The 26,352-nt window shown below is 37.9% G+C and overlaps 1 protein-coding gene across 14 annotated transcripts in view; it reads left to right on the forward strand.

The window, feature by feature from the left end:
* Positions 1-26,352, forward strand: part of DMD (dystrophin) — a 2,133,401-nt gene that overhangs the window by 2,098,104 nt on the left and 8,945 nt on the right. For all 14 annotated transcript variants that reach the window (XM_017548497.2, XM_037745683.1, XM_037745686.1 and 11 more), the window contains 3 exons: positions 4,465-4,708; positions 5,552-5,675; positions 20,659-20,751. In XM_017548497.2, the coding sequence (XP_017403986.1) occupies positions 4,465-4,708; positions 5,552-5,675; positions 20,659-20,751 (461 nt within the window). The remainder of the gene's footprint in view (positions 1-4,464; positions 4,709-5,551; positions 5,676-20,658; positions 20,752-26,352) is intronic.

Genomic DNA, 26,352 nt, shown 5'->3' on the forward strand with positions numbered 1-26,352 from the left:
AAAAAAAAAAAAAAAAAAATGCTTAAAGACATAAAGGGTACCATTCACTAAAATAACAAGAAACTAAGAAACAGAGATGGATGAAATGTAACTAGGTCTGAAAAAAAAAAGATACCTTTGCCATAAAAACTGTAGTCATTGAAGTTACTAAACTCAATAGGATAAATTCTAGACTTTGCCCCTGTCAGAGAAGGCAAGGGAATTAGAAGATGATGCCGAGGATGTTATTAGGCACAGCACTCACAGGAAAAACCTAATATAAACGAGCAGTTAGGAGAAATGGAGAATTGACAACAGGCTTTACAATATACCTTACTAGAATTCAGAGGTTTATTTAGGAGTGTCTTTGAGGGGTTTCAGAAGAAGAGAATGGAGGAAATGGTAGAGAGGTAATATTTGAAGCTGTAATAGCTGAGAATCTTCCAGAATTGAAGAAGGATGAGAGTCTTTAAGGAAACATTCTCCCCAGAGAAATTTCAAACATCTGGGAAGGAAAGAAAGGCCTGCATGGAACAATTGATACTCTTTACAGCTCAGCTTTGAGAGGCCTTGTCTGATTAAAATGAGCCATTTCTGGTTTTCACTGGAAAACACCAAAGCAGAAATGTAATGTGTTGTATATACTAAACCATGCTTCTTGAAAAAGCATACTTATAAATAAATCATAAAAGGAGAGCCTTGTGAACAACTAAACCCACAGGATCAAGATACCAAGGAAGATGTCTTCAGAAAAGGCAGTCTCCTGTCAGCACCTTTGTGAAAAATAGGTGGGAAGACAGTAATTGCTTGTTGTACTATCCTGAAATCCATGTCTATAAACTGTTTTCAAAAGGAACACCATGGATGACCCAATCTGGTAGAAACATTTGAATGGGATTCTACATAAAAAGTGTTGCCAGTTAGAACATTTCATTGAAGTTTTCTTTTAATGAAGAGGGGAAAATAGAAAGTAATTCCTATGGAATGAGACCTTGTGAACTTTGGAGTCTGCTTCTAGTTCACAGAAACATTGAACTGGTTGCCAATTGTCAGAAATTAGATTTAATTAACATGGACAGTTACATACATTGGTGCACATCCAGAAGACCTGTGTGCAGAATCTGGCTGAAAGTATGCTTACTTTGATGAATCTCTTCTCATCACTGCTTTGTCAAAGCAGATTGCGGTGAAATAAACTATACAAACAACTACCCTTGAAGACTGCTAGCAATAGGATCTAAATCAGTACAGATAGGAGATTCTATTTCTATAGATGAAAAAGATCATACATTGATTTTCTGCATGACTGTAAATAAATTCCTGGAAAGCTTGTAATGTTAAGTGCTGGGTAGAATGAATAAAATGAAGGAAAACAAGAGAAGATTGGGTTTTCTTTCTGCTTCAGTGTGGAGATCCAGCATTTTGAAAGTGAGCATTTTGGATGACATGCCGTCCCCTGTGGAATGTTCATTCCGGGTATGGAACAACAGAAAATATTTAGGAGACCTGGTCGTGAGATGATCTTTCTTTCTCAGACTGGACAATGAGAAAACTTTTCTTGGCTACTCACTACTTACATTTCATGTCTCTTCTCACTGATAGAGAGACCCCACATTTGTGGATAGGAATTTCTCTCACCTGATGAAATATCATCTGTGAACCACAGAAATCTGTCCTCTTATTTTGGTATTTATCACAAATAGAAGAAAGATGTCAAGAGTTCTAATCAGTCACTGGGCATCAAATGTCAGACGTGTCCTCAATTGAAACCGTATTCTCAGTAAATCCTAAAGCATTTGGAACCTTTGCATATGCTAATAGTATTTATTTGGACATTAACCAAATATAACCAAAAGAAAGTGGAATCGCCATAGAAATCTTTAAATGGAATAAAATTTATATCAAAAAATTCTGTTAAAAATGTATAGCAATAAATTTTATTCCATTTTGTTGTTAGGAACAAAAAGTACAGTACAGGAACATTTCAAGATTTTCTGTGCGTCTAACTACATAAGTCCAGAAGTGTACAAAGTGAATTATGATAGAATTAAAAGGAGAAACTAACAAATTCATAATTGTATTTCAATACTCCTCTAACAAAAATTGCTACAAATAATCAAAAATAATGATATAGACAACTTTAACAACAAAATCAGCACACTATGTTAGAGACTCTGTCTTTCCAATGGAAAGATACACATTATTTCAAGTACTCCATGAACATTTTTAAAAACTGACTATGAACTAGGTCATGAAAAGAAGTATTGCTAAATTTCAAAGGAACAGTATCATACAGGTGTTCTCTAATTAAATGCAATTAAATAAAAAATGCAATAAGCAGATAAGTGAAAAATGTTAGGAAATACCAATGACTGTGGGTTAGGTTAAAAAAAAGCCACAGTAGGAATTACAAAACATAAGGCACTGAACTGAATCAAGTGATGATTTGTGTCAAAACTTTTGGTATATAATTAAAGTGGTACCAAGGAGGAAATGTATAATCCTACATCTATTCATTAAAAATAAAAATTAAAGACTTATCGAACTGTAAAGCAAGAGGGGAAAAAAAGAATAACAAGTAAAACATTATTAATGGACATAAAATGAGACCAAAGTAAGGAACTTCACCGTGTTCTTGGATGTGAAGGCTTAATTATTAGAAACTTAGTTCTTCACAGTGTAACCTATGAATTCAAATTTCAAGAAGGATTTTCATGACATCAGAAAAATAGATACTAAAATCATGGAGAAGATCTAAGGGGTCAGAATAATCAAGACAATTTTGAGGAAGAACAAAGTGGGGCTGGGAAGGTCTATCAGATTTCAATTGATTTACATCTGGAGTGTGGGATATGCACAGGGATATACAGATAGACCCACAGACTAGAATAGAGAGCTCAGAAGCACACCTACATATTTATGGACAGTTGATGTTTTACAGAGGTATTGTTAGAAATCAGTGGGAAATAGAGGGACTATACAGTGACAGAGGCTGGCTTCATAGTTTATCCGTGGGGGGAAAGTAAGATTAGATCGCATGTTCACAGCAAGCACAAAAATAGATCCTGGGTAAATTAAAGTCTTAAATGTGAAAATCAAAATTTTAAACTTTAAAATGTAGGTAAATGGGTAAAAGAAGCATGAAAAGCCAGTTAACATGGAAGAAGTTTAACCTCACTAGTAATCAGGGGTGTGCAAGTTAAAATGCTCCCATCAGATTAGCTAAAACTTAAATATTTGATAACACCAAGTATTTGATGAGGAGGTGGGCCAAATGGAAAACCTCATTCACTACTGAAAAGAGAGTAAATCGGTAAAACCACTGATTTGTCACCCAGAGCAATATGGTGACATGTAGCAATGTTGAAGATGTTGCTAAGATCCAACAGTTCCACATCAAACTATATTCTGTAAAGAATCTCTTAAACAGGTATCCAAGGAGACAGGTATAAAAAAGAAGTTCACTGCATCATTGTTTATAATAGTGAAAAGTTGGAAACAACCTAAATGTCTGTGGACAGGACAATATTGTTGGCATATTCAAGCAACAGAATAATAATACCTTACAGCAGTAAAATAGCACACTATTATGTATCGACCTGGAGAAATTTCCAAAATGGTGTTGAAGGCAAAAAGCAACTCTTAGAACGGTATGTATATTCTTAAACATGAAGTTCTTAAATTTTAAATTTAAGAACACGCAAAATAATGCTATTAGATTGAATCACATAAAATGGGTGTTTCTGTCGGGGAAAGAAAAATACAGGCAAACATCAGCATCTTTTTTAAGCTCAACCTAGTATTTGTGGATACATTCATGGTAACACTGGGCATGAAATTCAGTGTGGCATTATCTCCTTGAGGGCAATGGGGAGGAGAGAATGGTACGGCGTTGACGCGGGCACATGAGGGAGCTTCTGCTTTGGCTGTTATATTTTATTTCTTCAAAAAACTTTTGAAGAAAACATGGCAAATGATAAACTTATCAAGGCGAGGTGGTGGGTACATGGGTATCCTTACTCTATTATACATTTCTGTTGAAAATATTTGCTAATGTTTAAAGCAAACCAAAGTGTTTGATAGAGGTGTAACATTTTTAACCTCATGACATCATAAAGAAATATTTACAAAGTGATTAAATCCTTTGCTGCTTACTTATCTGAACATAGCACTCATGAGGCTTTTAGCATAACATAAAAAAATGAAAAGCATGGCTCCCTTCACACACCAGACGAAAGCTTCAAATTTTGGTTTGTTCTTTTAGCACTGGTAAGATTGTCATCATTAAAACCATTCATTAGTGCCTCTCTTTTGCTTGCTGTTCTTTGGTGGCAGTCAGATGCATCTATCTACCATGGTATATAAAATTTGGCGATGATATTCAAATTTCTTTTTTTCTTTTTCTTTTTTTTTTTTTTTTTTTTTTTTTTTTTTTTTTTTTTTTTTTTTTTTTTTTTTTATTTTTTACTTCTTTGATGCCAACAGGAATCTGCAAGCAGAATATGACCGTCTAAAGCAGCAGCATGAACATAAAGGCCTGTCCCCACTGCCGTCCCCTCCTGAAATGATGCCCACCTCTCCCCAGAGTCCCCGGGATGCTGAGCTCATTGCTGAGGCCAAGCTACTGCGTCAACACAAAGGCCGCCTGGAAGCCAGGATGCAAATCCTGGAAGACCACAATAAACAACTGGAGTCACAGTTACATAGGCTAAGGCAGCTGCTGGAGCAAGTGAGGAGAGAGATGGGATTTTTACAAACATTCATTTTCCCCTCTTAAACAAAACTAAACTTCAAAGCAGTTTTTATAGGTGCAACAAGGATCAGTTCTTAAGTGCTTGGTATGTGCCTGGCAAAGTGATAGGTATCAAGGGATAGAAGTAGAGGACACAAAAAAACTAATGTGTCTTTTTTCTGTTTGTTCAATATTGTTTCCTACCAAAGTGTTTTTTTCTTGACCAATTTGAAATACATCTTGGGAAAAAAATGCCCAGAGGTTTCCACTAGTTCTCTAAAAGTGAATATTTTACTTCTTGAAATGGAACTCTTTCACTTACAATTAGTTATAATTTCTTGTATACCTTTGTGGTTTTTTTTCTCTTAATCCCTGACACATAATTCTTTAAGCCTCCACTGAAAACCTAGCAAGATACTGCATCGTAAAAGAACCTACTTGGACACAGTTCTGGCTTTCTGTGAATTTTAAATTTTGAGATATGTTCTGTCTTGTTACTTAATACTCCACAAAGTCACGAATTTTCCATTACATTTTTGAGATCTCACAGTCTTACTGTTCTCACAACCTTCTAAATCTTCCAGTTATTTAATGTAATGATTAACAGTCTTCCGTGTAGCTCTAATTTTTTCTCAAATTTATAAGGGATACTTCAGATACAAAGACAGTATCCATGGATTATATCAACAGTGAAATATCCCAAATTAAACCATCTTTGGGAGGGCTTCTAAAGTAGGAAGGGTCAAAATTTATGAGTCTTGAGTGTCTATAATATTTTTATATTTATACATTTGTGTGTTTATTAAGAAAATTAATTCTATTTTCTTTTGGATGGCTTAGCCCCAGGCGGAGGCCAAAGTGAATGGCACAACGGTGTCCTCTCCTTCGACCTCTCTACAGAGGTCCGACAGCAGTCAGCCTATGCTGCTCCGAGTGGTTGGCAGTCAAACTTCAGAATCCATGGGTAAGTGTCTTAACTACTCTCAGATTTTGGTATCTGAAGAAAGGTGGAGTCACATTATAGTGGTATGAATGTTTGGCCAGAGGTGTTTGATTCATTTTGGTATCAGGGAGCCACTGAAAATCATGTACCAGATGAAAAAGATCTAAAAAGAAATTTCTGAAAAGGTGTATTTGGGCAGCTCTATCTGGCCCACAGAAAACTAGTATAGGTGAGAAGACCAGTTAGGAGGCAGTCGCCAAGGCCAAGACTTGTAAGTTCTGAGGGCCTACACTTGAGAGACATGGAAGGAGAGGACTGTGAGACTGTTCTATAGAGTTGCCAGGGTCTGGGAACTGACTGCAAATTTTAAGAAGAATGAGGGGAAAGGATTTGGTTGGAAGAAGATAGTGAAACTTTTGATTGTGGACATAATGTGTTTGAGAAATTGATGGGTCTTCTAAGTCATGTCCAGAAAGAAATTAAGATACAGATCTATACCTGAGGTAAGAGGGCAGACTGCAGAGATTTGAGAATGAGTTTCATAGAATTGATTGCTGAAGGATGTGAGATGAGAAATCTATAACACAGGTGCTCCGATTCAGTGCCATGGGGAAATAGGGTAAGGTTCAAGGAAGATGCGATGAAAAGGTGAAATGGTAAAGAGAGCTCAATGGAAATTTAAATAAATCACAATCTATTGGGTCACTATTGGGTAATTTTGAGAAAGCATTTTCAGCCAAGAGAAGAAGGAAACTTGGGAAACTTCTGTCGTTTCAATGTAAAGAAACACTAGGTAATCTTAAAATGAATGAGGATTAAGGAAAACGAAAACACTTTTGAAACATTACCAAGAAAGACGACTTAGGCAAAAGTTGGATGAATTTGTTGAGGAATGGTCAGCAGCTTTCTTAGAACTAGGTTTTAAGAAACATGGAGCTGATGAGGCTTAGATGATCAAAGGTCAAAATGAGAGTAGGGCATTTTACAGTGGTAATGAATAGCTAGAATAGGGGTTGCTAGCCAGCTGCTCATTGTTTTTTTCCTGCTGTGTCTGGCTAGACAATAGAGGGTTTTATCTACAAATGCTTGGTCCACCTCCCTCATTTCTCTCATGGAGCCCAGTATGAGTCAGCTCCATCCTCTATCCTTACTTTTCCCTGGGTCCTAAACTGGTTATACTTGACCCTCTCAATCTTACCTCACAGAACAGAAAAGACCTGTGACTCATTGATTCCGTACACTTACAGCTGTATTGCCTGCTATGATGATGTGTTGAGGAATTCATTTCATACTTGAGATTTTCCATGAGGGTAGAATAAAGAGAGGCAAAGTGCCTAACCAAAATGGATAGGACAGAAAGGAAAAGTTAGGGATGTGGGTGAGTTTTATGATGAAAAATTTGGAGATCACAGTCAGGAAAATTCAAAAGTTGGATATCATGGAAGTAAAATGCTTTCAAGCAATTTCTACATCTAAGATGGTGCCTCCCAGTGAGCTGCTGAAGATTTACTTTGAGATCACTGAGCGGCAAGGAGTGTAGTCCATGCAGTTGAGGAGACCAAGGTTGCTGAACTTATCAGCAGGGGCTGAGGTCCTTACTGTGATGACAGTGGTAGACCCAGATGGAAAAGATGTTGAGGAAGGTGGATGAGGGCTCTAAGGAGGCGAACATTTTTGAGAAAAGAGGCAGGGTGATTGAAACAATTGTGATGAAGTTCAAGAACCTGGAGCACTGGGAAGAAGCACATCCTCTTCCGGAGAAGTCAAACCTTGTAGGAAAGCCAGGTTTTGATTTCTTTGAGAAGGAAAAGGAAATGTTTGAGGTTGTTTTCCAGAATTTACTACACCTCCGTGATTTAAAGCAATGTCTGCGTCACATTATCTCTGTCCACCTGAGATCTGAATATAGCTAATAAACTGTTGGGATTGTAAGTGATAACACAGTACATTAAAAACTATTGTACACCTTTGCAAAGTCTGTAAATTCTGAAAACAACTGTGCTTTACGACGTCTTTTTTTTCTACTTCAGGATTTCCCCCCTTTTTAAAGTAAGTAAAGCATATGAAACTAAGTCACATATTTTAGTGGTGAGATTCAGAGCCCTGGGTGCTTAAAAGCATTAATTATTTAGGCTGTTCACAATGGGGAATAGGCAGCATACCTGTTAAAGCACCCAAATTAAAGAGCACATTAGGATATGGGCCTGATGATTTGTGGAGCTAAAAAGATCATGGTAGTACTGAATACCAGGACAAAAGTGCTATATTCCAGTGGCTGAGTTAAGCTAAGAGATAACTTGCTGATACTAAATGGATAAGCTGTGTTGTTAAATTTGTCGTCTGAAAGAAAAGACTGAATTCAAAGGTACTTTTTCTTGAACTGTGTATTAGTCTGTTTTCACACTGCTATAAAGAACTACCTGAGAGTGGGTGATTTATGAAGAAAAGAGGTCTGTTGACTCACAGTTCCACATGGCTGGTGAGGCCTCAGGAAATTTACAATCGTGGGGAAAGGTGAAGGGGGGAAGCAAGGCATGTGCTACATCGCAGCAGGAGAGAGAAAGCGAGGGGAAAACTGCCACACTTTGAAACCATCAGATCTTGTGCAAACTCACTCACTATTATGAGAACATCATGGGGGAAACCGCCCCCATGATCCAATCACCTCCCACCGGATCCTTCCCACAGCATGTGGGGGCTACAGTTCAACTTGAGATTTAGGTGAGGACACAGAACCAAACAATATCAAACTGCATAAGCTAAATTCATTTAAAAAGGAAAAAAAACCTTGCCATCTTCTTGAAGGATGCATACAGTTGTTTAAATAAATACAGTGTGGATCCTTGTGCTTTAAAGGCTTGATAGATGATAAGGCCAGGATTTGCTGAACCACATTCTGGATGGAGTTGCATCATTTAAATATACAACCCCAATGATTTTCTTTTAAGTGAAACATGAGAGAAGTCACACTAGGTGATGTGTCTAAAGAGTCAACATATTTCCTCAAGCCATGAAATACTTATCACTGAGTCTCTATGTACACTTTGTGTTCTGTACATTTCTTACTGAGAATGTGCTAATGAAACTTACCTTCTATTAGAGGAAGGAAATACAGAACAAAATAAAAATTAACGGTGTTTATCCTCTGTTGGCTCTCAGGGGCTCCATACACAAATCTGTGATGTCCTAACAACTCTTTACCACTGATGACTCCTAACTTTCCACTAGATTGCTGTTTTTTGAAGCATTTTATTCATTTAAATATTAAACCATTCCTTTGCTCTTTAAAAAGTAAATTTTATCATGTGCATTTGAGGTTTATGACATGATCGCTTCCTAGCTTTTTATTTAGAATAATTTCAAACTTATGGCAAAATTGCAATTAATTTAACAGTTTGCCACATTTGCTTTATATCTATTTATGTATGTACTCTTACATTTAGGTGTTGTTAAAGGGATTGCATATATTTAGATTAACATTTATGTATATCTGTATGTTAACATCTTTATATATACTGTATGCATTTATATTTTATGTGCATATTTATTCATATTTATGTGTGTATATAGTTTTTGTTTTTTATTTCACTTATCCACCCAATGGCTGTGTTTCATACATAACACTTCACCCCTAAACACTTGAATATGCGTCTCCTAAGATAAAAGATATTCTTACATAGGCACAATATCACACCCAGAAAAATGAACAATACTGTTATCTAATATAGAGTTTAAATTCAGTGCCTCCAATTCCACCAGTTAACATTATTTTTTAATGTACTTTAAATTCTGGGGTACATGAGCAGAACGTGCAGGTTTGTTACATAGTTATCCACGTGCCATGTTGGTTTGCTTCATCCATCACCCCATCATCTACATTAGGTATTTCTCCTAATGCTATCCGTCCCCTAGCCCCTCACCTCCCAGCAGGCCCCGGTGTGTGATGTTCCACTCCCTGTGTCCATCCAGAAGGTGGGTGATCTTTGCATTTCCAACTGAGGTACCTGGTTCATCTCATTGAGACTGGTTGGACAGTGGGTGCAGCCCAAGGAGGGCAAGCTGAAGCAGGGTGGGGTGTTCAGCTCATCTGGGAAATGCAAGGGGCCAAGGACCTCCCTCTTCTAGCCAAGGGAAGCCATTAGGAACTGTTCCCTGCACTGTGGCCTAGATACTGTGCCTTTCCCATGGTCTTTACAACCTGCAGACCAGGAGATTTCCTCTGGTGCCCACAACACCAGGGCCCTGGGTTTCTAGCACAAAACTGGGCAACCATTTGGAAGACACCGAACTAGCCACAGCAGTATTTTTTTTTTCATACCACAGTGGCACTGGGAACACCATTGAGACAGAACCTTTTACTCCCACAGAAAGGGGTCTGAAGCCAGGGAGCCAAGTGTTCTGACTCGGCAGTTCCCACCCACAGGAAGACCAGCAAGATAAGATCTGCTGGCTTGAAGTTCTCGTAGCCAGCACAGCAGTCTGTGCTTGACCTCGGATGGTCCAGCTCAGTGGGGGCGAGGGGTTTCCGCCATTGCTGAGGCTCCAGTAGGCAACTTTAACAACACAGTGTAAACATAGCCTTGGGAAGTTTGAACTGGGTAGAGCCCATGGCAGCTCAGCAAGGCCTCTGCAGGCAGACTGTGTCCCTAGACTCCCTCCTCACTGGACAAGGCATCTCAGAAAAAAAAGGCAGCAGCCCATCAGGGACTTATAAATAAAGCCCCCACTTTCCTAGGACAGAGCACCTGGGAAAAGGGACAGTTATGGGAACAACTTCAGCAGACTTAAACATCCCTGCCTGGCAGCTCTGAAGAGAGCAGTGGACCTTCCAGCACAGCATTCAAGGTCTCATAAGTGACAGACTGCCTCCTCAAGCAGCTCCCTGACCCTCATGTATCCTGACTGGGAGGCATCCCCCAGTAGGGGCAGACAGACATCTCATACAGGAGAACTCTCTGGCCGCCATTCGGCAGGTACCCTTCTGGGATGAAGCTACTAGAGGAAGGAACAGGCAGCAGCCTTTGCTGTTCTGCAGCCCCTACTGGTGATTCCCAGGTAAGCATGGCCTGGAGAGGACCTCCAGCAAACTCCAGCAGACCTGAAGCAGAGGGGCCTGACAGAGGGAAAACTAACAAACAGAAAGAAATAGTTTCAACATCAACAGAAAGGACGTCCACTCAGATCAGGGTACCTGACAGTGATGGGGAGGATGAAACCAAGTTGGAAAACACTTTTCAGGATAAATCCATGAAGATGGGAAGAAACCACTGCAAAAAAGGCTGAAAACTTCAAAAACTAGAACACTGCTTCTCTTCCAAGAGATCACAACTCCTTGCCAGCAAGGGAACAAAACCGAACAAAGAATGAGTTCGATGAATTGACAGAAGCCAGCTTCAGAAGGTGGGTAATAACAAACTTCTCCAAGCTAAAGGAGCATGTTATAACCCAATGCAAGGAAACTAAGAACCTTGAAAAAGGTTAGATGAAATGCTAACTAGAATAACCAGTTTAGTGCTAACTAAAATAACCAGTTTAGAGAATAACATAAATGACCTGATGGAGCTAAAAAACACAGCACAAGAACTTTATGAAGCATACACAAGTTTCAATAGCCAATCAATCAAGTGGAAGAAAGGATATCAGAGACTGAAGATCAACACAATGCAATAAAGCAAGAAGTCAAGATAAGAGAAACAAGAATGAAAAGAAATGAACAAAGCCTCCAAGAAATATGGAATTATGTGAAAAGACAAAATCTGTGTTTGATCAGGGTACCTGACAGTGATGGGGAGGATGAAACCAAGTTGGAAAACACTTTTCAGGATATTACTCAACCTAACAAAGCAGGCCAACATTCAAATTCAGGTAATACAGAGAACATCACAAAGATAGTCCTCAAGAAGAACAACCCCAAGACACATAATCATCAGATTCACCAGAGCTGAAATGAAGGAAAAAATGCCAAGGGCAGCCAGAGAGAAAGGTCAGGCTACCCACAAAGGGAAGCCCATCAGACTCACAGCAGATCTCTTGGCTGAAACCCTGCAAGCCAGAAAAGAGTGGGCGTCAATATTCAACATCTTAAAGAAAAGAATTTTTCAACCCATAATTTCATATCCAGCCAAACTTTGCTTCATAGGTGAAGGAGAAGTAAAATCCTTTATGGACAAGCAACTGCTGAGAGATTTTGTCACCATCAGGCCTGCCTTACAAGAGCTCCTGAAGGAAGCACTAAATATGGAAAGGAACAACCAGTACTAGCCACTGCAAAAACATAACAAATCATAAAGACCATCGACACCGTGAAGAAACTACATCAACTAACTGGCAACATAACGAGCTAGCATCCATAATAGCAGGATAAAACTCGCACATAACAATATTAACCTTAAATGAAAATGGGTTAAATGCCCCATTAAAAGACACAGACTAGAAAACTGGATAGAGTCAAGACCCATCAGTGTGCTGTATTCAGGAGACACATCTCACATGTAAAGACACACATAGACTCAAAATAAAGGGATGGAGGAATATTTACCAAGTAACTGGAGAACAAAAAAAAGAGCAGGGGTTACAATCCTAGTCTCCGTTAAAACAGACTTTAAACCAACAAAGATCAAAAGAGACAAAGGAAGGTATTACATAATGTTAAAGGGATCAATACAATAAGAAGAGCTAACTCTCCTAAATATATATGCACCCAGTACAGGAGCACCCAGACACACAAAGCAAGTTCTTAGAAACCTGCAAGAGACTTAGACTCCCACACAATAATAGTGGGAGACTTTAACATACTGCTGTCAATATTAGATCAACGAGACAGAATATTAACAAGGATATCCAGGACTTGAAAGAACATCTGGACCAAGCAGACGTAATAGACATCTACAGAACTCTCCACCCCAAATCCACAGAATTTACATTCTTCTCACCACATCACACTTATTTTAAAATTGACCACATAATTGGAAGTAAAACACTCTCAGCAAATGCAAACGAATGGAAATCGTAATAGTCTCTCAGACCACAGTGCAATCAAATTAGAACTCAGGATTAAGAAACTCACTCAAAACCACACAATTACGTGGAAACTGAACAACCTGCTCCTGAATGAGGACTGGATAGTGAAATGAAGTCATAAATAAACATCTTCTTTGAAACCAATGAGAACGAAGACACAATGTACCAGAATCTCTGGGACACATTTAAAGCAATGTCTAGAGGGAAATTTATAGCACTAAATGCCCATAGGAGAAAGGAAAGATCTAAAATTGACACCCTAACATCACAATTAACAGAACTAGAGGAGCAAGAACAAACAAATTCAAAAGCTAGCAGAAGACAAGAAATAACTAAGAACAGAACTGAAGGAGACAGACACACAAAAAACCCTTCAAAGAAAAAAAAAATCAATCCAGGAGCTGGTTTTTTGACAAGATCAACAAAATAGACCACTAGCCAGACTCATAAAGAAGAAAAGAGAGAAGAATCAAATAGATGTAATAAAAAATAACAAAGGGTATATCATCACCAATCCCACAGAAATACAAACTGCCAACACCTGTATGCACATCAACCAGTAAATCTAGAAGAAATGGATATATTCCTGGACACTGACACCCTCCCAAGACTAAACTTGGAAGAAGTCGAATCCCTCAATACACCAATAACAACGTCTGAAATTGAGGCAGCAATTAATAGCCCACCAACCAAAAAAAGGCCAGGACCACAGGCTCACAGTCAAATTCTACCAGAGGTACAAAGAGGAGCTGGTACCATTTCTTCTGAAACTATGCCAAACAAAAAGAGGGAATCCTCCCTAACTCATTTTATGAGGCCAAAATTAATATTCTGGATAAAATTATAAATAGAAATACAGCCAAATCTGAAATCATGATCAACCTTTGAAACATCTCTTCCAATTTCCCAATCTACACAAAGTCATTTTCTACACCTTCTTCCCTTACCTGCCTTCCTTAGCCATGGTCCACCACCATCAATCCAGTCACCAAGGTCAGTCTGTTATGGTACTTATAACAAAGAGCAAAAGTCTTCAAATCAGCTACTTCTGCCCAAATTTAGCCCTCATCATGTATTACTGGAACAGACAATATGAATACTTTCCTAATTGGTTTCTCTGTCTTTGGTCTCTCTTCCTTTCCAAGCTATCTTACAGATACTTCCAGTTCCTCTTCTGCCATTCAAATTATATTATTCCCCTCCCTAAGCATTTTATGGCTTCTGTTTGACAACAGAATAAATAAATGTTCTCTTTGGCCTTGAGTTCATTATGTTCTTAACCTGAAATATAGCATCCTATCTTTTCACTCAGTTTGCTTTTGAAACTTACGCGTTATATCATTCTGTTTTTTTGTTTTTGTTTTTTCTTTTGTATGAGGCAGAGTTTTACTTTATTGCCCAGGCTGGAGTGCAGTGGCACAATCTTGGCTCACTGCAACCTCCACCTCCCAGGTTCAAGCGATTCTCCTGCCGCAGCCTCCCCAGTAGGCAGGATTACAGGCCCACCACAATGCCTGGCTAATTTTCCTGTAGTTTTAGTAGAGGTGCAGTTTCCCCATGTTGGCCAAGCTGTTCTTGAACTCCTGACCTCAATAATTCACCCTTCTCTTCCTCCCAAAGTGCTGGGATTACAGGCACAAGCCACCACGCCCGGCCATGTTTTCAGACAGTTACTAGTACTTTCTTCTGCCTACAACTCCCTAGAACTTAAGCTCCTTAGGGACAGGATGTAAGTCTTGCTCATTGTCATTACTATATGAGGACACCCTGTGCAACAAAAACAATCAGTAAAGTGCTTGTTGTGTTAATATTTCGGAAATCAAGCATAATACATTCTTGTGTACACATGGAAAAGCCTACACATTTCAGAAATTTAGCTACTAGTTTCAGTATCTTTCATGACCATTCACAACTGATCAGCTAATAACCAGCAACAATACTGTACACCATAATATATTAAAGATGTTACACCTAGAATTTATGTCTGAAATTGAAAGCATCTGTTCTATATCCATAAGGGAAAAAATTAAGCCAAATATTGGGTATTTGATAAATCATTTTACTTTTTCTTCTAAAAAAAAAAACACAAAACTGGAGAAAGGCAGGAAATACACATCAAGTTGGAAATTGGTTAAAATTCAAAGAAAATTGTTGATGGGCATATTTGCTCACACACACAGCCCCCTTTATAAGAAAAAAATAATTTCTTGTACACAACTCCTTTTCTAAAAAAGAAAATAATTTGTTTAGATTCAGACAAAATCACAGGAGTGATTATTTTGTCTATTCTGCATAGGCTGCATAGGTTCTGGCTACGATCACTTTTTAAGCAAACAGAACCATTTGAATCAAAGAAAGGGAAGTGAGTCAGATGGGATATCCCTTCAAGAAAGGGATCTGAAACCATCGTTATGTTTCAGAAGACTGAAGAATATCTTGCCATGGCAAAGCATTCCTTTTCTTTTTTCTCAGATTAAATTGAGTCATCCTACTTATTTTTTCTTCACTTTAGCAGTGATTAAAGGAGACTATCATATTATGCTATATCATGGTACTATTTAACTTCGACTATGTCTTTTCTTATTTGAAAAATGTTTCAGTGATTTATTTGGACCACATTCAGACAAGCCAGGAAGACTAAATAGCTAATAATCCCAGAAACATTATTTTTCTTTTTATTATTTCAATAGTTTTCAGGGAACAGGTAATGTTTCGTTACGTGTATAATTTCTTCCATGGTGATTTCTGACACTTCGAGGCACACATCACCCAAGCAGTGTACACTGTACCCAACGTGTAGTCTTTTATCCTTCACCCCCATCCCACCCTTCCCCACAAGTTCCCAGAGTCCACTGTATTATTCTTATGCCTTTGCATCCTCATAGCTTAGCTCCCACTTATAAGTGAAAACATACAATATTTGGTTTTCTATTCCCGAGTTACTTCATTTAGAATACTGGTCTCCACCTCCAACCAGGTTGCTGTGAATGCCATTATTTTGTTCCTTTTTATGGCTGAGTAGTAGTTGCATTTTCTTTATCCACTCGTTGGTTGACAGGCATTTAAGCTGGTTCCATACGTCTGCAGTTTTGAATTGTGCTGCTATAATCATGCATATGCAAGTTAATTTTTCACATAATGACTTCCTTTCTTTGGGTATATATCCAGTAGTGGCACTGCTGGATCAAATGGTAGCTTGGCTTTCAGTTCTTTAAGGAGTCTCCATAGTGTTTTCCATAGTGATTGTACTAGTTTACATTCCCACTAGCAGTGTATAAGTGTTCTGTTTTCACCACATCCACACCAACATCTATTATTTATGCGTGTTTATGGAAATCACCTTAGAGTACAATCAAGTTTAAATGTTAAAGAATTGCCATCAACTAATTTTAGAATCCCTCAAACACTAACAGTATGCTATTTGAGCAGGCATTGAATCAGTGAAGTAGGGATAAGGGCTGTGCAAGTCTGTTGTGTGCAGTTGGAATTCAGTAAATATTTTCTTGTTGAATAAGTAAGTAAAAACAAAAACCCCATCAAAAAGTGGGTGAAGGATATGAACAGACACTTCTCAAAAGGAGACATGTATGCAGCCAACAAACATATGAAAAAAAGCTCATCGTCACTGGTCATTAGAGAAATGCAAATCAAAACCGCAATGAGATACCATCTCACACCACTTAGAATGATGATCATTAAAAAATCAGGAGACAACAGACGCTGGAGAGGACGTGGAGAAATAGGAACGCTTTTACACTGTTGGTGTGTATGTAAATTAGTTCAACTGTTGTGGAAGACAGTGTGGCGATTCCTCAAGGCTCTAGAACCAGAAATACCATATGACCCAGCAATCCCATTACTGGGTATAGACCCAAAGGATTATAAATCATTCTGTTATAAAGACAAATGCACACATGTATGTTTATTGTGGCACTGTTCACAATAGCAGACTTAGAAACAACCCAAATGCCCATCAATGATGAAGTGGATAAAGAAAATGTGGCACGTATATACCATGGAATATTATGCCTTAAACCACAAAAGTTTTGAAACAGTAAGATTATTTTATTCAAATATTTATTAAAATCTATATATGCCAGGCACTGTTCAGTCATTTGAACAGTTCAAATATAGTTAGATTTTAATAAATATTTGAATAAAATATTCAAATGACTAAACAGTACCTGGCATATTGTTCACTGTAGATACAGCTGTAAACAGAGATACAGACCAATGGAACAGAACAGAGGCCTCAGAAATAACACCACACATCTACAACCATCTCATCTCAGACAAACCTGACAAAAACAAGCAGTGGGGAAAGGATTCCATATTTAATAAATGGTGTTGGGAAAACTGGCTAGCTACACGCAGAAAGCTGAAACTGGATCCCTTCCTTATCCCTTATATAAAAATTAACTGAACATGGATTAAACAAACAAACCCCACCCCCACTCTCTCTCCATGAAACTCTCGTTCTTCGGAGGCACACAGGCTTAACAAGTAAATAAGTAAACTATATAGGTATGTTGAGTGGTGAGATAAACACTCTGAGGAGAGGGCTAGCAAGGGACAATGAGAAAGAGTTATCAGAAAGTGGAGTCTTGGAAGTCCTCATTGATGAGGTGCAGTTGAGCAAAAACTTTTAAGAGCTGAGGGTGTGAGCTGTACACGTATATTTGAGGGAAAAGTGCTCCAGATAGAAGGATCAGCAAATGCAAAGACCCTGAGAGGGGAGTGTGATTGGCTTGCTCAAGTACAGCAAGAAGTTCAATGTAGATAAAGTAGAGTGAACAAGAGTTGGAAAAACAGTACTTCTCTGGCCTGGGAATTTGACATGACCTGCTTTGGAAAATGGAATATAAGCAGGTATGACAAAAGTAGAGGCATAGAATGTCTGAATGGTAGGTCTTGCTCTCTTGTGCTTATGTGCCAAAAGAAGCACATAGCCCAGGTAGCTTGCTGGCCCAAGAAGGATGAGAGACATGTGGAACAGACCTGAACCCAGACCACAACTTGTCAAGTCCAGCTGAGTGCCAGCAAAAGTCCAGCCAAACAGCAGATGCATGAATGAGAAATACGCAACGTGAGAATTTTGTGATTATTTGTTATGTAGCAACAGCTGACTGATAACCCTATTGTGGGCATCAAACCAGCCAGATATAATATTTATGGTTGGTCTAATCATACACTATGTAGCTACAATATAATAGGTGTATTAATCCATTTTCACACTGCTATAGAGATACTACCTGAGACTGGGTAATTTATAAAGGAAAGAGGTTTAATTGACTCACAGTTGCAGTCATCAAAAAGGATGAGCTCATGTCCTTTGCAGGGACATGGATGAAGCTGGAAACCATCAATCTCAGCAGACTAACACAAAAACAGAAAACCAAACACTGCATGTTCTCACTCATAAGTTGGAGTTGAACAATGAGAGCACATGGACACAGGGAGGGGAACGTCACTCACTGGGGCCTGTCAGGGGGTGGGGGGCTAGGGAAGGGATAGCATTACGAGAAATATCTAATGTAGATGACAGGGTGGTAGATGCAGCAAACCACCATGGCACGTGTATACCTATGTAACAAACCTGCACGTTCTGCACATACACCCCAGAACTTAAAGCATAATTTTAAAAAAATTTTTAAAGTTTTCCATTAAAGCAAATAAGCCAATTTTACATTTGTATTATACTTAGACATTCAGAGGCTCACAGAGGGTTTATCTGTGAAGATGAACTTGGCTGACATCATTAGGTTTATACTTTATAATTTGATCTTTGAAATAATTCAGACACAGGAATGCCAATCACTTCATTGAACTGTACCTGAATTTTAGCAGAGTACAATTGAGTTCCTAGAGCTCCAATATGATGTAATTAAACTGTCAGAAATATTAACATCGATGTTCATGAGCATCTCTCTTGGCTCTGATTTATTCTGTAAGGCATACTGTCACTAAAGTGGACTTACTGCCATTAAAAATGCCTCATGTTTCCCAATTCAGCAAAAATTTGCATCGGTAATGGAACAGAGAGATGTAATCAGCCCTGCAGTTGTCAGGATCTTGTTCGTCTTGGTAGTATTTCATTCATTTCATCTTCACCAGATAATGGTAGTTTAAAACTGCCAGAAAAAAGAAACTAAAGATACTGAATTTCACTTCTTTTTCTAAAGGCATAAACTTAAGCAAATAGTGCATGTGTGTGAGAGGGGAGGAAGAGAGAGAAAGAGGAGAGAGTTTGTAACTCTTCCTTTTCTGCTTTGTGATCTTAATTGTTCAGCACCCATTTCTTTAATATTGCAAAGAGCTTTCCTGTGGTACGTTACCAGGAGACTCATGTAGTCTGAAACTTTTTATCTACCATAAGTTCTTATCCCTCCATTCTAATAATAATATGCAGCCTCACATCCACCTAGAATATGATTGTGTCATAATGGTTAGCATTGGCAATGATTCTTTTAGCTTGTGCTGTAAAAAACAAGGATCAAAACCAAGAATAAATGCAGGATTATAATCATAGATGAAAATCCAAGTGGCACAGACCAAAGGAAATTACAAGCATATTTAAGTCATTTAGTCACTGGCTTCCAAAGCATTTCCAAGTCAGATGTACACCTGAGATTATCCCTAAGCAAGCGCATTATTGTTGACTTGCTAAAGCAAGGTCTTCTTTTAGATCGAAGTGACAATGTGCAGAACAAATAGAGCTTGAATAGCAGTTATTTTCACTACTGGCAGATTTGTCTATGATGAAAAATTAGTTGCAAAAGACCTTTAAAGTTTAATTTTGTTTGCACCTAATTACCCTTTTACTTGCAAATGCTGTTTGAAGTGTATTTCTTTAACACATGAATAAATAGAGACCCAGATACACAAAATCTGCAGGGGGATTTCCGTTCCCAGTGAAGATCATCCATCCCTAGGTGTCTTTGCTTCCATATCATCATTCTCTCCTCACATAAACAAATTGTCACAATTTTAAGATTTCTTCTTGATAAAACCCAAAAGATAATTATGATAAAGTAGTCTCAAGTAACAAAGAGGAAAGGAACATAACATCCCAGTATATACCATATCTACGGTTTTTAGAATATTCATATTTCATTACCTTTATAGGACACACACTATTTTTAATTCTATTACATTGGAGTTTAAAGGTACTTGAATTTTGTTTATATTTGTGGTTAAATGTCAAAAGAGCGAAAAAATCTTCAGTGTCTCGACTCCCTTCTTACTTTCATGAAGTGAATGCATAAAATGTAAGATTCTTATTCTTTTGTGTTGAGACAGCACTGAAAGTGTGCAGTAGTAATTATTTTATTACATACAAAAAAGTTTCACATTTGTTAATGGGGCACAAAAGAGAGTTTGTCAATTTTACCTTTATCAATTGACTTATTTTTTTTCATTATTTTTAATTTTAGTTTATTTTTTTGTATTTTTTTTAAAAATAGAGTCAGGGTCTCACTGTGTTGCTCAGGCTGCTCTCAAATTCCTGGCATCAAACAATCCTCCCACCTCTGCTTCCCAAGGGCCTGGGATTACAGGCATGAGCCACCGCACCTGGCCTGTTTTTACTGATGTATAATATTTGTACATATTTATGGGGTACATGTGATATTTTGTTGCATGCACAGAATGCTCAATGATCAAGTCGGTATTTAGAGTATTCATTATCTTATCTATTTATCATTTCTACATGCGGGACACATTGCAAGTAATTCTTCTAGTCAACTTTTAAAAAGATAGTTGTTTTTTTTTTTTCCTTCAAGGATAATGATATAAACTATAGTGTGGAAGTCTTCTTCCCTTTAAAGAATTATTTCCTCATTATTAAGCTTGAGGGGTTTGTTATTTATAAGCCAGTAAAATGAATTTATAATGGTGTTAAAATATAATTATGGCCCTTTTCTCTAATCTCTCTCTGTTTTGTAAAAATGTAATTTTCTATTATTTGTTTTTGGTTTTTGTTAAGGTGAGGAAGATCTTCTCAGTCCTCCCCAGGACTCAAGTACAGGGTTAGAGGAGGTGATGGAGCAACTCAACAACTCCTTCCCTAGTTCAAGAGGTAAGCTCCAATACCTAGAAGGGACTCAGATTTGTTGGGACCAGGACACTAGCTTCCATACCCAACTGGTGTGTGTATTTTCCATATGGAAGCCAACACGTGATATCAGAATGGCAATTTGGGTCCATGGTGGAAAAATTTGATTTTTAAGTGTGAATTTCTGGTTTGGAGTATTCTGAATTCAAATACCTGTGAAGTCAACATGTTTCCAGAAATAAAAATACTACCTTCTATTTGTCTTCAGGTATTTTACTTGTTTCACACAGTAGTCTGAAGAGTTAATTATGAAATGCCTTTTGCTGAAGTACATTATGTGACTTTTACAGATGAGGAAATTAATGCCCTGATGGTGCCTTTGCCAGGGACATACGGTTGCTACATGCTACAGCAAGGCCTAGAACATGCCTAGTGATCGGTGGTGGTGGTGGTGATCTCTTACTTGCAATCCGATGCCCTTTATATTTAAAAATTATATCTCCATTATTTAAATCTAGAGATAATTAAATCTTCATAGAGTAGTTTGTTATTTTTTACTTCAGTAGATAGAATATAGGCTTAGCAAAGAAAGACATTAATATTTTTCTTTCTCTTCATCATTTTGGCCTTGCGTATTTTGCCCCCATACAAAAGCAGCGTTTTACCCCACAGAATTTTCACACTGGCTTTCATGAGCTTCAAATGTCTTGCTTCATCCGAGAAGATATTTTGCTGCTACTCTTCGGTTCTGGGGGCATTTATATGGTTTGTTGCCCTCATATAAAACAAAGTCACTGTCTCGCCTTCCTTCAGTGAATAAAAAGGATGGTGGCAGTCACCTGTGATCAAATAGAAGGAAAGCCTAGAGAAACAAAAGGGATAAAACACAGGGCTTTGTGGCCAGTGATTGGCACCTCTAATGGGCAGCCTGGGAGGGACGGGCAGCAGGAAATCTGGGCTGTTTGTTCCTCTCCATAAGGGCAATGAGGAGGGTGTATTGAGTAGTGTGCTTTTCCTATCTTTTTGTTCAGTGTCAGTTAACAATAGCCATTTCCTAGCTATTTGATCTGCAAGTAAACGTTGTGCAGTGCACATTAAAAGCAATAATGTTCTGGTACAGCGTTGCTAAGGAACTGTCAGGGGAAGCTAATTTTAAATGTCTGCACCAGCCATCTTTTCACTGCTGAGCGCCTCTGATGTGTTGATTTTAACAGATAAAAATCTTATCTGTCTTACACCCACCTCCACATCCCCCACCACCACCCGCATCCCCATTCTGACTGTCTTAGGTATCTCCTCCTTCTAGATGTCATAATTCATAAGAAGACGACCATACACAGGCTTGACAGAATCAAATGCTTTCACCTTTCTCCTCATTACTTTGTCCTGCCCACTTTTACTAACACCTGCTATGTACCAGTGAAGGTACTACGGATGGAAGAAATGACAAGTTCCTTGCCTTCAAGGTGCTCATGGCCAATTGGGGATGCAGAATTCCAAAGAAATTCCAGTTGCAATACAATAATTGATTACTGTATGATCCTGGCCCCAGACTGGTGGCTTGTTTACCTGCTCTGTGGAAAGTTGGTGGCTGCCCTGTTGGCACCCTGGGCATTTCTTCCACATCTAAACAAGAGGTTCACAGAGAAGAAGCTTCAGCAAGGCTCATGGCTCTGCTTTCTTATACGCAGCCGTGACTTCCTAGACTTTTTGTACCTGCATCTCTGGTCCACCCGAATTAGCTATAAGGTGAAACCCTTTGCACTGTCTCTCTGCGTACTGCTTTTAGACTCCTTAAAGCTAGATACCACATGGGTGTAGAAGAAGCTTCCTGGAATACTAGAAATATACCTCCTCTGATATGGTATTTGGCAGTTAGCATATCTGGTGCTGATTTACTTACTTGTATGGGAAACTTGGGAAACTCAATTCAGGCCACCTGGATAGTGTTTACTCACTTAGTGCTTAGGGAAGAATTTCAGGCCTTAAGTGCTGATTTATGTTCTCAAACGTGGGATAAGGAGGTCTTGTCCGATACCAATTCCATTAATAAAGTTTCTACTTACTCATTGGTACCCTTGTGGCCTGAGAAAATTAATTCACATTCTTAAAAAACAAAACAATTAAACTAAAAACATAGGAGAGTCGCAAAGATATTGGAAGATCTGGCTGATCATTCTTTAATACTGTGACCTTGGCATTTCCTTATGTTTTGCTACTTTCAGCTAAATTAAGCCTTCTTACAGGCCTTTTTCTCCCCCAAATTCAAGTGGACAAAAAGTTTCATTATTGTAAAAATGAGGCTACTTATTGATGCACTAGTGTTTTTTGAACACTGTATTTCCAACTAGAAGCTTTTTTTATAATTTGAAAAATGGCATATATGTGTGTGTGTGTATATAGATACACACACATAGTCAAGTTTGGTAGGAACATCTTACCAGTTGGTAGATGTGTTCGGCTGATATTAAGCAGACATTCTTGAGAAACTTAACATCTCAGGATTACAGAGTCTTTCAAATGGAAGAGCCTGGAAAGATCATCTTAACACTTTTGACATCCAGGACAGTCACTTTTGACTCTGTTTTGACCGTTATCCATATCAGAGAAACATTTTACATCATAAACTGGGGTAAAAATATAAAGTAAATTATATGTGTGTTTATGTACGTACATGTATATATACACCCACCATATGCACACACATGTTTACAGTCGCATATGCATACAAAGATCAGAAACAAAAGTTTCAAGTGATGCCTTCCATGCTACATATAATGCATGCTATTTTTCTCTTTTATTTATTTAAAAACAAAATACTGGTTGCAACCCACTAAATGGATTTTCTGAACCAGTGGTTTAAAAATACTGATCTATCCAATCTCGGTTTTTCTTGCCTAGTTGAATTATCTTTCAAAAAATTTTAGTTTTTGAGATTTTTGCCATGAAAGTTTCTGCCAAGACATGGCTAATGTCTCAGAGAACGTCATAGTTTTATTCTAACGCTACCATCCATGTTCTCATTGTTGTGTTACAAAAAAACAAAGTTCATGGTTGCTACAGCTGTTTTGGACAGCTGTTTGAGTAACTCAAAACAGATGTGAGAGCCAGAGGTCTGACATTTAGTGGAAATGTGCTATTAAATACCACCTCATGGTTTACTTAACCCTGCTAGATAATTGCCCACAGAGGAAAAGCTGTTTTAAGAAACATATGCTTTTCATAAATATAAAGTATATAGATAGGTAAGCTATTGTGTACCTCAAATTTACAACTTTTCTGTTGGTCCTTGCCACAGAATTGGACCTGACAGTGTCAGCTAACCTTTATCTTTTATTTTCACAAAGAGTACCTGGAAGCCCAGAGAAGTTAAGTGCCTTGTTTACAGCCATTCAGCAAGTTAAGTTGGGCTTCTAATCTTAATGGCTTTGCTAAACTGTTACCAAAATTAATAAAGGACTTGAATGCTTAGTGATAAACCGATGGTCAACACTATCTTGCATGATAGGCAATATCAGCAGCATATTCAAGATATGAATGTGTGCACATTTAGCTTTGTGATTGTATCTTTCTGGTTGGTCTCTAGATATAGTTCACAAACACTTGGGAGATTTGAGTGGCTCAGTGTATATATAAACACTGAGTATTAGCCAATTTCTGTCTAATCTATTTATCTCTAATCTCTTCCTGTAAGTATATGTATAGAAGTTGAATTCTAGTGTAAGAAGTTGTTATCTACTTTACTACAAGTTACTTTCTAAATCTCTGCCATTCTATAGGAAAACTATATGGGTAGAATAAACAAATGTAATTTTTAAAATATCCCCTTTAGGTTATTTGTCCAAGTCTCTGATCATTTAGCAGACTAACAAAGGTATTTTTATATGTATGAGCATTGATGAAAGAAATGCCCTCCTAGTTAGTAGTATGGTATTAGGCTCTCTAAAATGTGGTGCCATTGTATATAGATTAATGAATAATCAGAGCCAAGATAAGCTCTTAGTGCAGTAAGACAATCCAGAAAGCAGTTAGCAATGCTATTATTTCTGCCTGCACAATCTCTTGTCTCCTGACCTGTGCCACATTATTTTCATCCCCACCAGCCCATGCCATTCTCTTTTTCATACCATCCTCTTTCAAATAAGCCCACATACATTCGATCAAATATCCCTAAATTACCCACCCAACAGCTTTGTAAAACCTGCCACCTTTTAAAATTAAAATCTTATTCTGTGGTTCTTTTATGGAAGAGCAACATAAAGAACAAAGGCAGAAGTATTATGTGCTCTTTTTCAGGCACCATTCTGTTTCCTGTATACTTCCACAAAGGATTTGAGCAGTTATTCCTTTAATCCAGGACTAGCAAACTACAGATAGCCCATATGCCAAGGCTGGCCCCGTACCTGTTTTTATAAGTAAAGTTTTATTGGAACATAGCCACACCCATTCATTTACATGTTGCCTATAGTCGCTTTCTCATTACCTGGGCAGAGAGGTTGCAGCAGTGTTGAATAGTTGCTACAGAGACTATGAGCTTGCAAAGCCTAAAATATTTACTATCTGGCCCTTTATGTGGAAAATTTGCTAATCCCTGCTTTACGCTATTATTTTGTTGTCCATTCTGATTCATTACATGAGTCAACAAGATTGTTGAGCTGAAATTGAATTGATTTATACCTTTATATTCATGTTCACCAAAGAGCCTGCAAATGTGGCCATTTGAATGTTTTTGACTTGTAAAGTAACAGAAATCCTAAAAAGGAACTCATTCTTCCTTAACTATTTTAAACAGTGAATTAAAATAAAAGAGGCTAAAAGCACCCAGAAACAGTACTGTCCTGCAATTCCAACTCTAAAATAACGAATTACAATCAATATGTCAAGTTTATACTGCCCGAGGAAATTAGACTTCTCTGGACCTGACCAAGCCCTTTATTTAGATTTAGGACTGCCCCAACACACTTCCCTTTTGTCTTGATCCATTTCCTGACAACACATCACACTGCCAGATGGACACCGTAACTGAAGGGCTGAGGAATTTCATTTCCAAAAAAAAAAATGTTTATAAAATCAAACTTCTATCTGAAACTTTATTGGTTAAGAACTTTTAAAAATGTTGTAACCAACTAGCCTCTGTTTTGTCAATGTAGAACTAGTCTTTATACGGTAGAAAATATCATTTGTTTTTAAGTTTTTCTTAAGTGGAAAAAAAAAAAAAGGACCTTCCTTTTCTAATGTGTTAATGAGTACATTGGGAGCCAAGTGATGAGATAGGATTTTACAAGAGATTAGCGTTAGCTTGGCTCTGGGAGGTCTATTTTCATAAAATGTGGTTTCTAAAGGAGGACCTGAAACATAGCACAAGTCATTTGCTGCTACATATTAAGCAATAATCAGTTGATACTGAGTTCTGAATATGGCTTGGTGTAGAATCACTAAAGATACGTAATATTAAGCATTCTAAGAATAATTACATTCTGAAATAATAATCATAATTACATTCTAAATCACATAGCTTTCTAATAAAACAGTCCTTCCTAAAGATCTGAAGTTCTCAAAGTAGACCAAAGTCACATGCCAAAACAAGTTACCCACCTTTGGCTTCCAAACTAAAGAGTGCCAGTG

This window comes from Cebus imitator, unplaced genomic scaffold (genome assembly GCF_001604975.1).
Source record: "Cebus imitator isolate Cc_AM_T3 unplaced genomic scaffold, Cebus_imitator-1.0 Scaffold208, whole genome shotgun sequence".
In the NCBI taxonomy this organism is placed as follows: Eukaryota; Metazoa; Chordata; class Mammalia; order Primates; family Cebidae; genus Cebus; species Cebus imitator.